Source organism: Rhopilema esculentum, chromosome 19 (genome assembly GCF_057945365.1).
Source record: "Rhopilema esculentum isolate cy_ngs chromosome 19, ASM5794536v1, whole genome shotgun sequence".
Taxonomy (NCBI): domain Eukaryota; kingdom Metazoa; phylum Cnidaria; class Scyphozoa; order Rhizostomeae; family Rhizostomatidae; genus Rhopilema; species Rhopilema esculentum.
The window spans coordinates 5,100,805-5,113,176 of NC_142833.1; the positions used below are offsets into that span (position 1 = coordinate 5,100,805).

The 12,372-nt window shown below is 35.6% G+C and overlaps 1 protein-coding gene across 1 annotated transcript in view; it reads right to left on the reverse strand.

Annotated features, from left to right (window-relative positions):
* Window positions 1–12,372, reverse strand: part of LOC135688233 (high affinity cGMP-specific 3',5'-cyclic phosphodiesterase 9A-like) — a 30,624-nt gene that overhangs the window by 6,373 nt on the left and 11,879 nt on the right. The window contains exons 3-10 of the mRNA XM_089114138.1: window positions 11,076–11,231; window positions 9,764–9,806; window positions 8,381–8,483; window positions 7,276–7,322; window positions 4,440–4,529; window positions 3,887–4,028; window positions 3,269–3,364; window positions 708–830 (exon numbers count right to left, since the gene is read on the reverse strand). Coding sequence (XP_088970264.1) covers window positions 708–830; window positions 3,269–3,364; window positions 3,887–4,028; window positions 4,440–4,529; window positions 7,276–7,322; window positions 8,381–8,483; window positions 9,764–9,806; window positions 11,076–11,231 — 800 coding nt within the window. The remainder of the gene's footprint in view (window positions 1–707; window positions 831–3,268; window positions 3,365–3,886; window positions 4,029–4,439; window positions 4,530–7,275; window positions 7,323–8,380; window positions 8,484–9,763; window positions 9,807–11,075; window positions 11,232–12,372) is intronic.

Genomic DNA, 12,372 nt, shown 5'->3' on the forward strand with positions numbered 1-12,372 from the left:
TTTTATGTTAATTTGGTATTGCGAAAGTCCTCAGGGTGCCGTAAAATTCTCCAATCCAATTCGTTTTGCAGCTGGAAACCACTCAAATCATATGCTCAAACTAAGTGATGTATTCAAGTAATATTTCACATTATGATGCGTAGGTTCTGTAATAAAATGTTATTTGCAATGAATTTCTTTCAGTCAGGTTAGGCCTAACTTGCTACGGAAAAGTCTTCATAAGATAGGTGTTTCGAAGGGTTAACAATCGAGCTGGGTAGTCAAAGGACGAAGATTAATACAAACACTTTTCAATAAAAACAATAAAAATTTGCACGGAGATGCAGCATCACATTGTAATTTAAAGTATTTTTGGGAGCTAACCGACAATTTCCATTCTGTAGGGAGTAGTACGAAATAATAACTCCAGTTTGTACCTTTTAATCTATCCACTAAGAAGTGGGTGTGTTACACATCCAATAGAAACCATGAACTAAATAAAATTTCGTACTGCAAAATAGAAAATTGTACAAAATTTGGTATATTGTCCGCACTGCTAGAAAGTAAATAAAGTTGGACAATGATCAAAACGTGAATGGAAATTTGCATCCAGACACGATGAAAAGAACAGATGAATGGCACATTGATTGGTTTATTGTTTAGACCAATCGGTTCTCAACATAGCGACTACTGTATTTGATATTTTCAATGAAGATAAATAAGCTGACCTGATAATTATTGTTGTAGCCTGGGTGGTCAAGATCATGACACAGTGCGGCAGTCATCATGGTGAGGATCTCGTGCTTTTCCATCACTTTGTGGACCTCGCTTTGGCAGATCATACCGTACATCTAGAAGGAAACGAACTGTGACAAATACTGTTCAAATGAAAACTGATTACAAAAAGAAGAAGAGAAAAAGAAGGAGATGAAAAAGAAGATAAAGAAGAAGAGGAAGATGAAGAAGAAGAGGAAGAAGAAGAGGAAGAAGAAAAGGAAAAAGAAAAGGAAGAAGAGGAAGAATAAGAGGAAGAAGAAAAGGAAGAAAAGGAACAGAGAAAGAAGTCGACGAAGAAGAGAATAAGAGAAAGAAGACGACGACAAAGAGAAAAAGAGAAAGAAGACGACGAGAGAAAAAGAGAGAAGATGACGAGAGAAAAAGAGAGAGAAGATGACGAAGAAGATGCAGAAGAAAAAGGAATGTCCAAGAAGAAGGTTATTTGATATTTGAGGATAAGTTCCAGGCATGATTAAAAAGTCATAATTCCCCAAAATATTGTAATCATCAGAATTTAAATTTGCTCACAATCAAGTAAGCACCCATGCTCCAATCATCGGCCCTATTGGCCTTAGCTGCGCGAAAAAATGTTCCTCCATTTTAATGCCCGCTTGTTAGATAATTCAGGGATTCAAGTGGGCTTAAATTAGAGAACAAGGGATAAATTACCTTACTTAAGGCTAGATAAAATGAAAATCGTTGTTATGTCAAAAAGTTCCCTATGCTGTATAGGCAAAGGTGCACACAGTTTAGGTGTACAGAACAGGACGGTTGCAAGTTGCTACTCCGAGTTTCACCCTTAATGCAACTATCAGGTTAAGTGTAGAAATATATGCCAACAAATAAAAATAGATATTTGTCAAATCTTTTGATCTATTTGCTGGTATCTCAACGAACAGATTATTCGCCGTAACATCTTTCTAATAAACCACAATAAACAACTTAAATCAAGCACCCTTAGTCTCCAAACAATTTATCAACGCCGCACAACTTTTAACGCTCCGCTCTATTTAACATCCGTTCTTAAGAGCGCGATAATTTTATTAATGTTGCAGGTTTAAAGTATATGAAGATTTACTGTAAATGGCCCGAGCTAGATAAGCTATGATTTTTATTGGTCATGCATAGCACATTTCCAACATTGTAGAATTCGTCTAAATACATGTGTTAGGCAAATATATACCAATTTGGTCTAATGCGAGGTCAATATATATTACATACTTTTGGTGATTTTTATTGTACGAATAAGGTCCCCCTGTAATGGATTCTGGATTCTTAAAAGGATCAACCATACTTATCGGCCAGAAATAAACTGCAAACATATCAACTTTGCTTGGTTACTGAAATTAGTTCCCACTTCGACCCATGTGTAAAAATTGATGTCTTTCTAAAAAATTAAATAGCCATGACCTCGAACGAATCTCATCAGCGAGGGAATTAAAACTAAACCAGCTTAGAGAAATTGTAAATCCTTCCTAATGCAGGATTTCAAATTATAAAGCAGATTATGATACAACGTAAGTAAACTTTTTGAGGTTTTATAAATTTGACTTGTTGAAATTGCTAAATGAGTGGCAAGTATCTGTGAGTTTTGTTTTTATCTGTGCGATTAATTTCTTGCGAACACTATCAGAGGCAACAGACTACGGTTCCTATTGCCTTTCTATCACCAAAGGCTCTGGAAATTCTCCAATTACGACTAGAACGAGAGGAAGGGAAAGGGGGCTACTTTTGTTGGAATTAAAAAGAGCTCAAAAATACTGAAGTCTACTATCCTCCGACATTTTGAGCCTTATAGCCCCCTAAATGCCATGAAACTGTAATATTCAACATAAAGATTTTTGAAAGCTCTCAGCAACAATAGAGATTTCCAGAAAAAACTTGGGCTGATTAATTACCATGTATTTTCCAATAAATTTGCTTACACTAAATTATATCTAGATTCTTGGAAGCTAATATTTATAACTTATTAGCTACACGACTTTCCAAAATACAATGACTATAAGCCAAAAAACCATCTGATTCTTTTGAAACTTTGTAATTTTTTCCACATTGCTTTATTCTTTATAGTTTTCCTAAACAGTCTACAAAGGACTCAGCAAATCAGAAAACTTTTAATCGAAAGTAAAGAATAGGACGATGGTCTAATTACTGCATAGAGATTGAACGAGCAAATTAGAGCTATTGTGCTCTATATATCAAAGGCTAATTGCTAAGATAAATAAAGGTGAAGGGAAATTCGAGAAGCATCTAAAAATAAATGATTTGACTAGCTTGTGACTAGTTGCAATTAAGGCAAAATGCATACAGTTTGGAAATTTAAAGAAACTGACTTATACCTCAACACATAGCAAAGTATTTTTGCGTGGATCATTTGCAATGACTAATCAGAGTGTTCTAGAACTGGTCCAAATGTTGCTAAAAGCAATTTAAGACTAATGAGAATGCCAAAAAGTGCCATTTTCGTCACCCAGTTAGTAACACGATTAAGCAAATGATAATTTTTCCTTACCATTTGCGTCACACAAAAGCCATGACGAAAATTGTGGAATGGTATTTGATTGTAATGGCGATAAACTTCAAACAAGAACTGTTGCAGAACAGTAGCCTAGAATGATAAAATTCATAAATCAGTTTACCTACGGATAAGACAAATGCTAACATTGTCTACAAAAAAGATTAAGCAATGGCAAGGATGGAATTAAATAGATAATCTTTGTGACGACAAAGATTTTTAATGTAATTATAAAATGGCAGCAAATTGAATGACACGGTTAGCCCAGCAAGAATTCAAGATCAAGCCTGGAATGATAACCGTAATTGGCTATTACTCTGGATGTGTTCCGTCATTAAACAGGCTTAGAAAGAAAGCCTGGTGGAAGTAGCAGACCTGGAACCATTATCTAGGACTACATCTAAGCCGATAATGTAACAAAGAATCTCGTTCCAAAACCACCTCTTCACGGTCAAATCTCTTCTAGAAGACTAACACAGTCAGTGTACGGAAATCTCTTCACAACAGAAGCCAACCCACGGGTTTTCTGGAGATGGAGATCTCACCTTGCTGGAGAAGTAGGGTCACCTTCTAAATGAACTCTAATACTTAATGTGAAAAAACAACAAAACTCACCTCAATGTGAAATGCTTGCATCAGTCCCAAATCTACAAACATCTGCTGCAATAAAAAAAGCATTTCAGCATCCTCCCACTGCCAGTTGTCAAACGTTGGCTCCCGTAGTTCTTTAAGTGTCTCTGTCGATGGCTCTACGAACCTGGAACAGAGCAAAGTATGGCTGTTGGAAGACTGTAAGATTTCTACTTACAAATAAAGCATTCAATTTAAAAGCAGAAAAGACAAACTGATAGAGTTCCACGGTTAGCTTAAGCTAAAATAAGGTGGGCATGATTGAACTTGTTTCTTTCTGGCCAAAAATATGTCACCTATTCAAATCCAAGACTTGCAAATCATTTTGATATATTATTCTTTCTCTTCTCAACTAAGAAGAGATGTGACAAAGTTCATCATCCTCATCTTCCTAGAAAAAATCATCTACAAAAAAACCATTCAATATTTCCCTTTTACCAGTTCATCTCTACTATTTCACCTTTTTTATCAAAAAGTAAATTTCTTACAAAAGTTATGGTTTTCATGTTGTTTTTTTATAGTTATAAAATTCACTAACCCCATTCGCAAAAATTTCTCTAGCACTCCGGTGTAGTGCTCACGTGATTTTCGAAGGCTCTTCTTTTCCACAGGTATTGGCGATGTTCCACTGAAATTGAGCAGATAAAATTGATCTTTTTTCTATAAATTTAAGCTTAAAACAATTAAAAATAAATATAAAGTGCTAGACGATGCTATAGGGAGCTAGAAGTGCCAAACAACTCTCTGGCCATTAACAGTTAACTACAATGCTTTTGAAGTCTGTCCCGAAAAAAGATGCAGGATGATGCAAGTTGGGGATTAAGATGTTGTGGTCTGCAGGTAGAGCTCTCAGAACTCAAAACTGAAACCTAAATTGATGTGTGAATACAAAAAAGATGGAAAAAAACAGGGTGAACTACATTACGACGTAGACCTATGGTAAAAAAACAAGTGGGTGCGGTAGGAAAATGTGTCCAGAAAAAAATGAGGATAAAATGTGGAAGCGATATTATTAATGAGTAAAGCTGAGTGAAGATGGATTAAGAAGAGAAAAGTGCATGATTACGGCGAAAGACCGTATGAATATGATGGGCATTATTACGGCGTATAAATATGAGGGGCAATGTATTTGAATCTGTGAAGATGACGACTTTGTGTGAAGATGGGTTGAGATTTTTAGAAACATTGGAGTAAGTTAGGTACCAGATGACAAAACATGAATTTGAATTTATGTGTATCGGAATAGAAGCAGACGATTAAAAACGGATGTAAGACGTGCGACTATTGCTCGACGTAGCAAGAAGGAAAATTCACGAACTTTTGAATTTTAAGTTAAAATGTTTCTGCAAACAGAAACGGAACATGTTGACATAAATAAGCAAGGATGCTGGGTAAAAGTTTATTTTTGCCAACCCAAGAATAGAAAGCGGCTACGTTACACTGTTTCAACGAGAGCATTTTTATTCACGATGCAAAGAAAATCGACACGCCTCTCCAATCAAAAACCTTTAGGGGTGTTCCTACCTCTTTATTTAATTCTCTCGTTACCATGCTGCCATAGGCTGGATATCTTAAAACCCCCGTTTTTGGAGCAGTGCTATGGACAATTCAGACGAAACTGTGCAGGATGAAAAAGCGGTGTTTTCCCAGGATCAGTTACAAAAAAACATAATGCTTCGAAACACTCTACTGATGTGAACAATGATACTGTGCTAATCTTTGTGCGTCGAAAGTCGTCCATGTGTTTCTTGTTTTGACTCCTGCAAAGGCATTTGCAAACATTACCTCCAAAAACCTCCAACTTTTAACCTCCAACAGCAGCTGAGCATTATATCACCAACGTCTGTTTCAAATCTGTCTTTGAAGGGCTCGCTTTAATCCTTACCACATCAATAGACCAAGCTAAGTCCACACTAAAACTGCGGCCAGTACTCAACAGAGTATGACGTCATTTCAAGATCAAACAGAAGATTTAACTAAATCCACTACAATTGTTTTCTGACCATCTTTGTCTTGGCGGAAGACGCTAGTTAATTTCGGTCTAGCCTACTGACGTAAGGAAGACCTAAGGCGATTCTTATTTAGGTATGGAAAAACAGGATCTGGTCATCTTTCACATGTTGAATTGTTGATTGTTTTCAATTTGTCTAACATTTCACTTGCGTTTTGCATAGGAATATGACAGATAGGAAAAAGGAAATTAAACTGAGAGAATTTGAAAAATGGGTGGAACCTCCTTTGAATGCCAGACATCATGCCTTTCCTTCGCATCAGATATGTGCTGATAGCCAAAAAAGATGCTTCATTATTGTTAATTTTACAAACATTATATTTAAGTAGCTTACTATAATTGGGAGCAAGATACCCTACCAGCTTGGGTGGCTGGCATCTTCGAAGATGTTCTGAGGGTGGTGAAACTGTATAGTAATTAAAGCCGATGTTTTTAGCTAATAGATGCAGAGGGCGGGTCCAAGACCTCAAAGATCTGAGGTGATATCAATGCAGAGCTCATTTCCTTCGGGGCGCTCCGCAGACCGGTTTTATCCTCCTAGAGGGCCACACAAGCTCTGCTGAAGTGCATTCTGGGAGGTGCGGTCTATTGAGAAAATTTGTGAACCATGAAAATAATGACTTTGTCTGAATTTGTCTGTTACAACGATAGGGCTCCAAACTCAAACATTCCAACAGGGCTTCAACATTTAACTTTGCTTCAACAATAGTGCTTTAATCTGTTAACATAGATCATTTCAACTTAGATTAAGGAACTTTGGCTCAAGACCTTGTTGTTACTTCTTCGACTGTGAGCTGTTCTTGAATACTTCTTAAACTCGCTCAATGTCTCATTATGGAAAGCCTCAAGATTGGGTTGGCATAGTAAAAAAAATTGGCGAAATGATAGTCTTATCAGTCCATACAATAACTGAAATCCACATTAATTGCATAATAAGCTGAAATACAGGCTTTTTTATGAGGAACCACTTTATAAGAAACCTACATGTAGAAGGCCGAAATATTTAAAGAACTTATACTACTAAAAACGAAATCCCAAACTTTTCAATTTGTAAAAATTTCACAACTGCAAGCATCAAGAACTAAAAAGCCGGTTCCATTCCATTGCAGCAAATACTCGCATAGATTGTTTGCTATTCGTGTGTCAAGTGCTTCATTGAGTAGTTTCCGCATATGCTGTCTCGCCCCTCTCTATTAAGTGTTAAGGCTTATTGTAGTCAAAACAAATTGAGTAACTATTAAGGAACTTTTGATACTACAATTTGATGATTTGAGGTCTACGAATAAGGAAATTTTGAAACTAGGCCTTGAGGTAGGTTCCCTATAAAAAAGCGTGTGGTTGAGTGCTTTCGTTATAATCTCACCTTGTTATTTCTTTAAAAAGACCCAGCCAGCTAAGGTGTTCTACGCCCTGCAAAAAAGGTAGAATATCTATATTTATGGTTTTGCTCAGAAAGAGCACAACTTAAAGCTTTAAGATTCACAAAAGAGGGCATCTGTTTGAGAACTAACAAATACTAGTTTTTCAGTACTATTTTTGAGAGACAGCAATGACATAACATGGCCTTCCCAACTTCGTTATTGAGTTCTATGTACAAAAGATTGGACAGAGTACACCTAATCTTGACATAAGGAGGCATTGTGCCATATCTTTAAACAGAGATGTGAATGCTCACAAGGAATGTTTTGATATTCTAAACATCATCATTTCTGCTGGCAGTTTAGTAACAGGGTTCAAAATCTGAGAAAGATACCATCATTTTTTAAACACTATTGATAGACATAAAAAATTTAGACCGCAAACGTTTGAATGCAGCCAGACTCCCAAAAGAGTGCATACGGAATGTCCTTGGAAAGAATATACAATAAATTGGGACATCAGTTGTAAAGCTTTGTTGCAACAACCAAATGACTGAGGCAGAGATAAAAATAGGGAGGCAAAGCAAGGCAAGCTATTTTTCGAAGGCATTCATAAAGATTATTCAAAAAGTTTTAATTAACGACCACAGTAAGGAAAGTAAATCAAGGTATTTACTGGCTACGAGAGCCAACCTCTCTCGTTATTGCAAAACCCAAAACTCAATCGACAAGGTTGTACTCATTTGCATAATCAAACGCCCAAGGAAACAATTTTTTAAAATCAAGACGTCTGCAAAATACCTAGCAGAAAAATCGGAACACGAAAGGAACAAAAGATGTAGGTTTTGAGTTAAACCCTTGAAGAAAGTTTCTAACATTTGATATCAACGTTTCTGTTTACTGGTTAATGACTTTTGTATTCCATACTTCCAAACCTATGCGGAATATAGTTATCGGTTTACGATACCGAGTTACATTAGGTAACTGGAATGACATTTTGCGGCCTATAAACAGCTTCAATTTTCTTCCACCGTAACAGTATATCTGATTAACAGCGTAATGCTACAACCACAAGCATGGATCTTGCAATTAAACAAGGAGACTACCAACCTCTAATTTATCCTTGAACGCCGTGACTTTTTCCTTTAACTGCATGAATTCCGATGGCATCTCACCATGATTCACATAAACTTTCTTTTCAAGTTGTTGCAACCTGAGGAAATGAACAGATATAACAGACAACGATGACGTAGGTCAGTGGGAACAGGCTAGCAAATACCCAAGACATTCATTGAATATCATTCAACTACTGAATGGAAACAATGAAGTGACCGAGGCAAAAGTTTTAAGACACAATTCAGGGCGAATAGTTGGGTAGAGACCATGCCATATTTTTATTATGGCGATTTTCTATTGCAACGGGGCGTAAATTCTACTAGAAATAGCTACAAAAAACATCAAATACAAAAGCAGCAATAAGAAATTTCCACAAAGAACAAAGACCTCTTATAAAAAATCTAAAGACAGATTTCATGATTCGAAGGATCCGGTCGAAGGAACTGGCCTAACCGTCTGTTTTACATAAGGAACTAAGCTTTCGTAGTACCAAAAGTTGACTTTATTAAACTGTTAGCGAGCTACTATTTTCGAAACACAAAAATGTAATATAAGATAGCAAACAACAGAACATACTAATCAATCGCCAAAGTACAATATCCGTCCCATCTTTAATAGAACTATTGTCGACGGTTCTTAATTTTTCTGTTACCGTGGAGTTCGGCTTATTATAAAAAACACTTTTGTTATTTCGCAAGTTTACTGATAATACCCCCTGATCCTACAGAGAAGTCAGAACCATTTCAAAGTTGGAAGGAGACAGATAGCTCGAGACACTTATTAGAAAAGGGTAGAAAAGGGGCACTTCTTAGAAAAGGGCATTTTTCGAAAATTTGGGGGCATGTGCCCCTGGTGTGCCGCCGGTTCTGACGTCCCTGTGTTTTCGAGGAAGCCAATGCTGAATGGATGGAATGGTCCTAGGTGCTAAAACTAGGCAAATGTCACGAAGAATGGCCTAAAAAGGTCGCGTGACAGAAACTCGAACTTCTTACTGCGTAAACACTATATGTTTGCAGCGTCTTTCAAATTACATCGAGAATGACTGTGATTTCAATAGCACAGTAGAAACATTGAGAATACATTAAAAATAAAGATAAATGACAGATTATCCGTTGCAGATTCGAGGAAAACAGCAGAAAAACGCTGTGTGAGAAATGTTAAAGTTTGCGCTAGTAGACATCTGGCTGGCCTTCTTCAAGTTACAAGAGCGCGTAATTTTCATCTGTATTGAATGAGCTGAAAAATTGCAGCACACATCTGTATGTTTTAGTTCGTTGCATAAGAACAACTTTCATTGCATTCATTGCATACAAAGTGGTTTATTGCATTCTTCCTATATTAAGTAGCAAGCGCTCAGGAGTGAAAAAAAGCATGCACCTTTTCTCGATTTCTTCAACATCTACACCATGAAGATCTTTACCTGAAAAGATAATTAATCAAATTTTAATAACCCTTATTCATAAAATATTTCCATTCCCAGAAACATAAACATTCTGGCTTTACAGAGCATGTGCATAATTCATTACTGTGAGCCACATTACGTGAACAAAACTAACTACACATTTTTAATACAAACACTTGGTTTCTGTCTCAATCTCAGTTTTTGGGGCTGGCACTCTTGGAGACACTTTGGTAGCTCTCATAAATTTGAGATATAATATATACATTTATAGTTTTCACAAATTTTGAAAGCAGTAATGCCCCCAATTAAAAGGGGGCAACCTAAGTCAAAGAGGTGTTTGCATCAAAAGACATACACCTCAGCTTTCCCACATAAATAAATAAATAGACTTCTGATGACATAGTGCCAAAGGCTGTGTCAGATCAAGCAGAGGAGTTCAGTTAACCCAAATATTACAAGGAACAATATTTAACTGTTTTCAAAACTTGGAAGAGATTTTTATTTTTATGCCAATTAGGTAATCATATAAATTATTTCAGCAGTTCATAAAACCATTTTAATGGTGCTCCCTTCATGTCAATTTTACCACCCCTGAAATGATTTTCAAATCTAACTTAAAATATTTGTAATTGGAGTATCAAAGAATGCAAATGAAGGGTTTTTTCACAGAACAAGCAAGTCTGACGTGAGGCATGACACACGACATTTTGTGACGGCTGTAAGGTAGAAAAACATTAGGTAAATATGGTTTCAAAAGTGATAGGGATTGAGAAGCCAGCAAAACAAAACAGGCATAAATTTAGAACATAGAAAAATGATCAGCACTAAAACACACAAGTAAGCAGCAAAGGACCAATAGTTAAGCTTTATGGCAAACATTTTCAATGGACTGCATAATTCTGATAATAAATTACATGAAATTTTCCCTAAAACAAATTTCTTATGGTGGAAAGTTTAAGAAACAACTCTTTGGTCTTATAAAATTCAAGCAAGCACTTTGAAAAAGCAAGCACTTTGAAATATACAAAAGCTTTCTGTCTGACATTTTATATTCTAAAGAGTCATAGTATAAAGCTTTTCCAAAGCCATTCAAGTCAATATATATATCTAAAAAAATTGTAGACAGATTACATTTTAGGTGGTGAGTCCGAGTTTGGATTTAAAGATTTAAAGATGGAGTATGAAAACAATTTCTACAAAAAGGGCATTTCAAGAATTGGTATACTACTTAACTGAGCAGTTTCATTTCTTGAATAAAAAAAGGTATGCAAATGTTCTTAAACTTACCACAATGACCACAGTGTGCAGCAACAACTTCTAACTTGTATCGTGTTTCTGGTGTATTAGCTTCTAAACTTGTAGATATATTTACAAGATTGCCTTTGTGGTTGTAGAGCTTTAAAATGTCATAAGGGCCTGCTTCTGCTGCACTTCGAAAGCATTCTTAGAAAAACAGGAAATTTGCATTAATGAATGCTATCAAGAATCAATAATGTTAAAATTATCATTAATCAATGCACTGTTTTGTTTATTTACTCATTATTTGCTAGTGAATAAAGTTATTTGGCTAAATAATTTAAATCAAATATATATTACAAATTAAAAGATATTAAAAGCTGAAGAAGACCACAAAACTGGGAAATTTTAGTGGGAAAATAATTCTTTAACATCTAATAGTTTCAAACAAGGAGCTGCTTTCAGGCAAACTTTAATAAAAGCAAAGTAGAAACTTTCACACTTTCATATCTCACTACATCATGGATTAGTAATATTTGGACCAAGTTTGAAATATTTTTAGAGTACCGTAGGTGGGGTTAATGTTGGTCAAAAGGGGCAGGATGTTCTGACATAAGTGCTTTGAAGTGTCCCTAATAGTTGCAAATTATTTGCATTGAACTTTTCTATTTGAGGTGCAATCTCCTAAGGATTCAATTGACAGTTCCTCTGAATCTCTGACTGGAACCTCACAGTTTGCTTTAAAACTAAAATGGTACAATCCTTATGTACACTTAATTATATTTAAAAAAGAAACATTTGCTGTGTTCAATATCTTTATATTTTATATTTATATTTTATTTTATATTTATATTTTGAAAAGAAACATTTGCTGTGTTTAATATATTATTATCTTTGAAATGAAGCCTAAAAATATTTGCAAGAAGGTTAAAGGATGTTTTAGAATTCATAAATTCTTAATTATATGCTACATGATGTTCCTGTGCACAATATTGCTCCTAATTAGCTAATGTTTAACTGGATTTCATTATGAGCTAACCAGAACCTTGACTACTGAAACATCAAAATTGCACATTTATACAGAGCATTAATGGAGGAAAATTGAAAATAAGAGCATGTGTAATTTTTCAAAAAGGACTTCAGGCTGCAGTGATAAACCACTTCCTGGTAATATTTGGATGTAGCAGCATAATGGATGCTCAAATGCGAAAGGGGGGCCTCATCCATGAAATGCAGGTAGAGCCAAACAGTTTTTTACTCATTTACAAACTAGAATTTTACCATTAAATGTTGGCAATTTCTCGATAGTTAAGGCTTGTTAATTGGCAACTTAAAGCTTCTTTCTCTT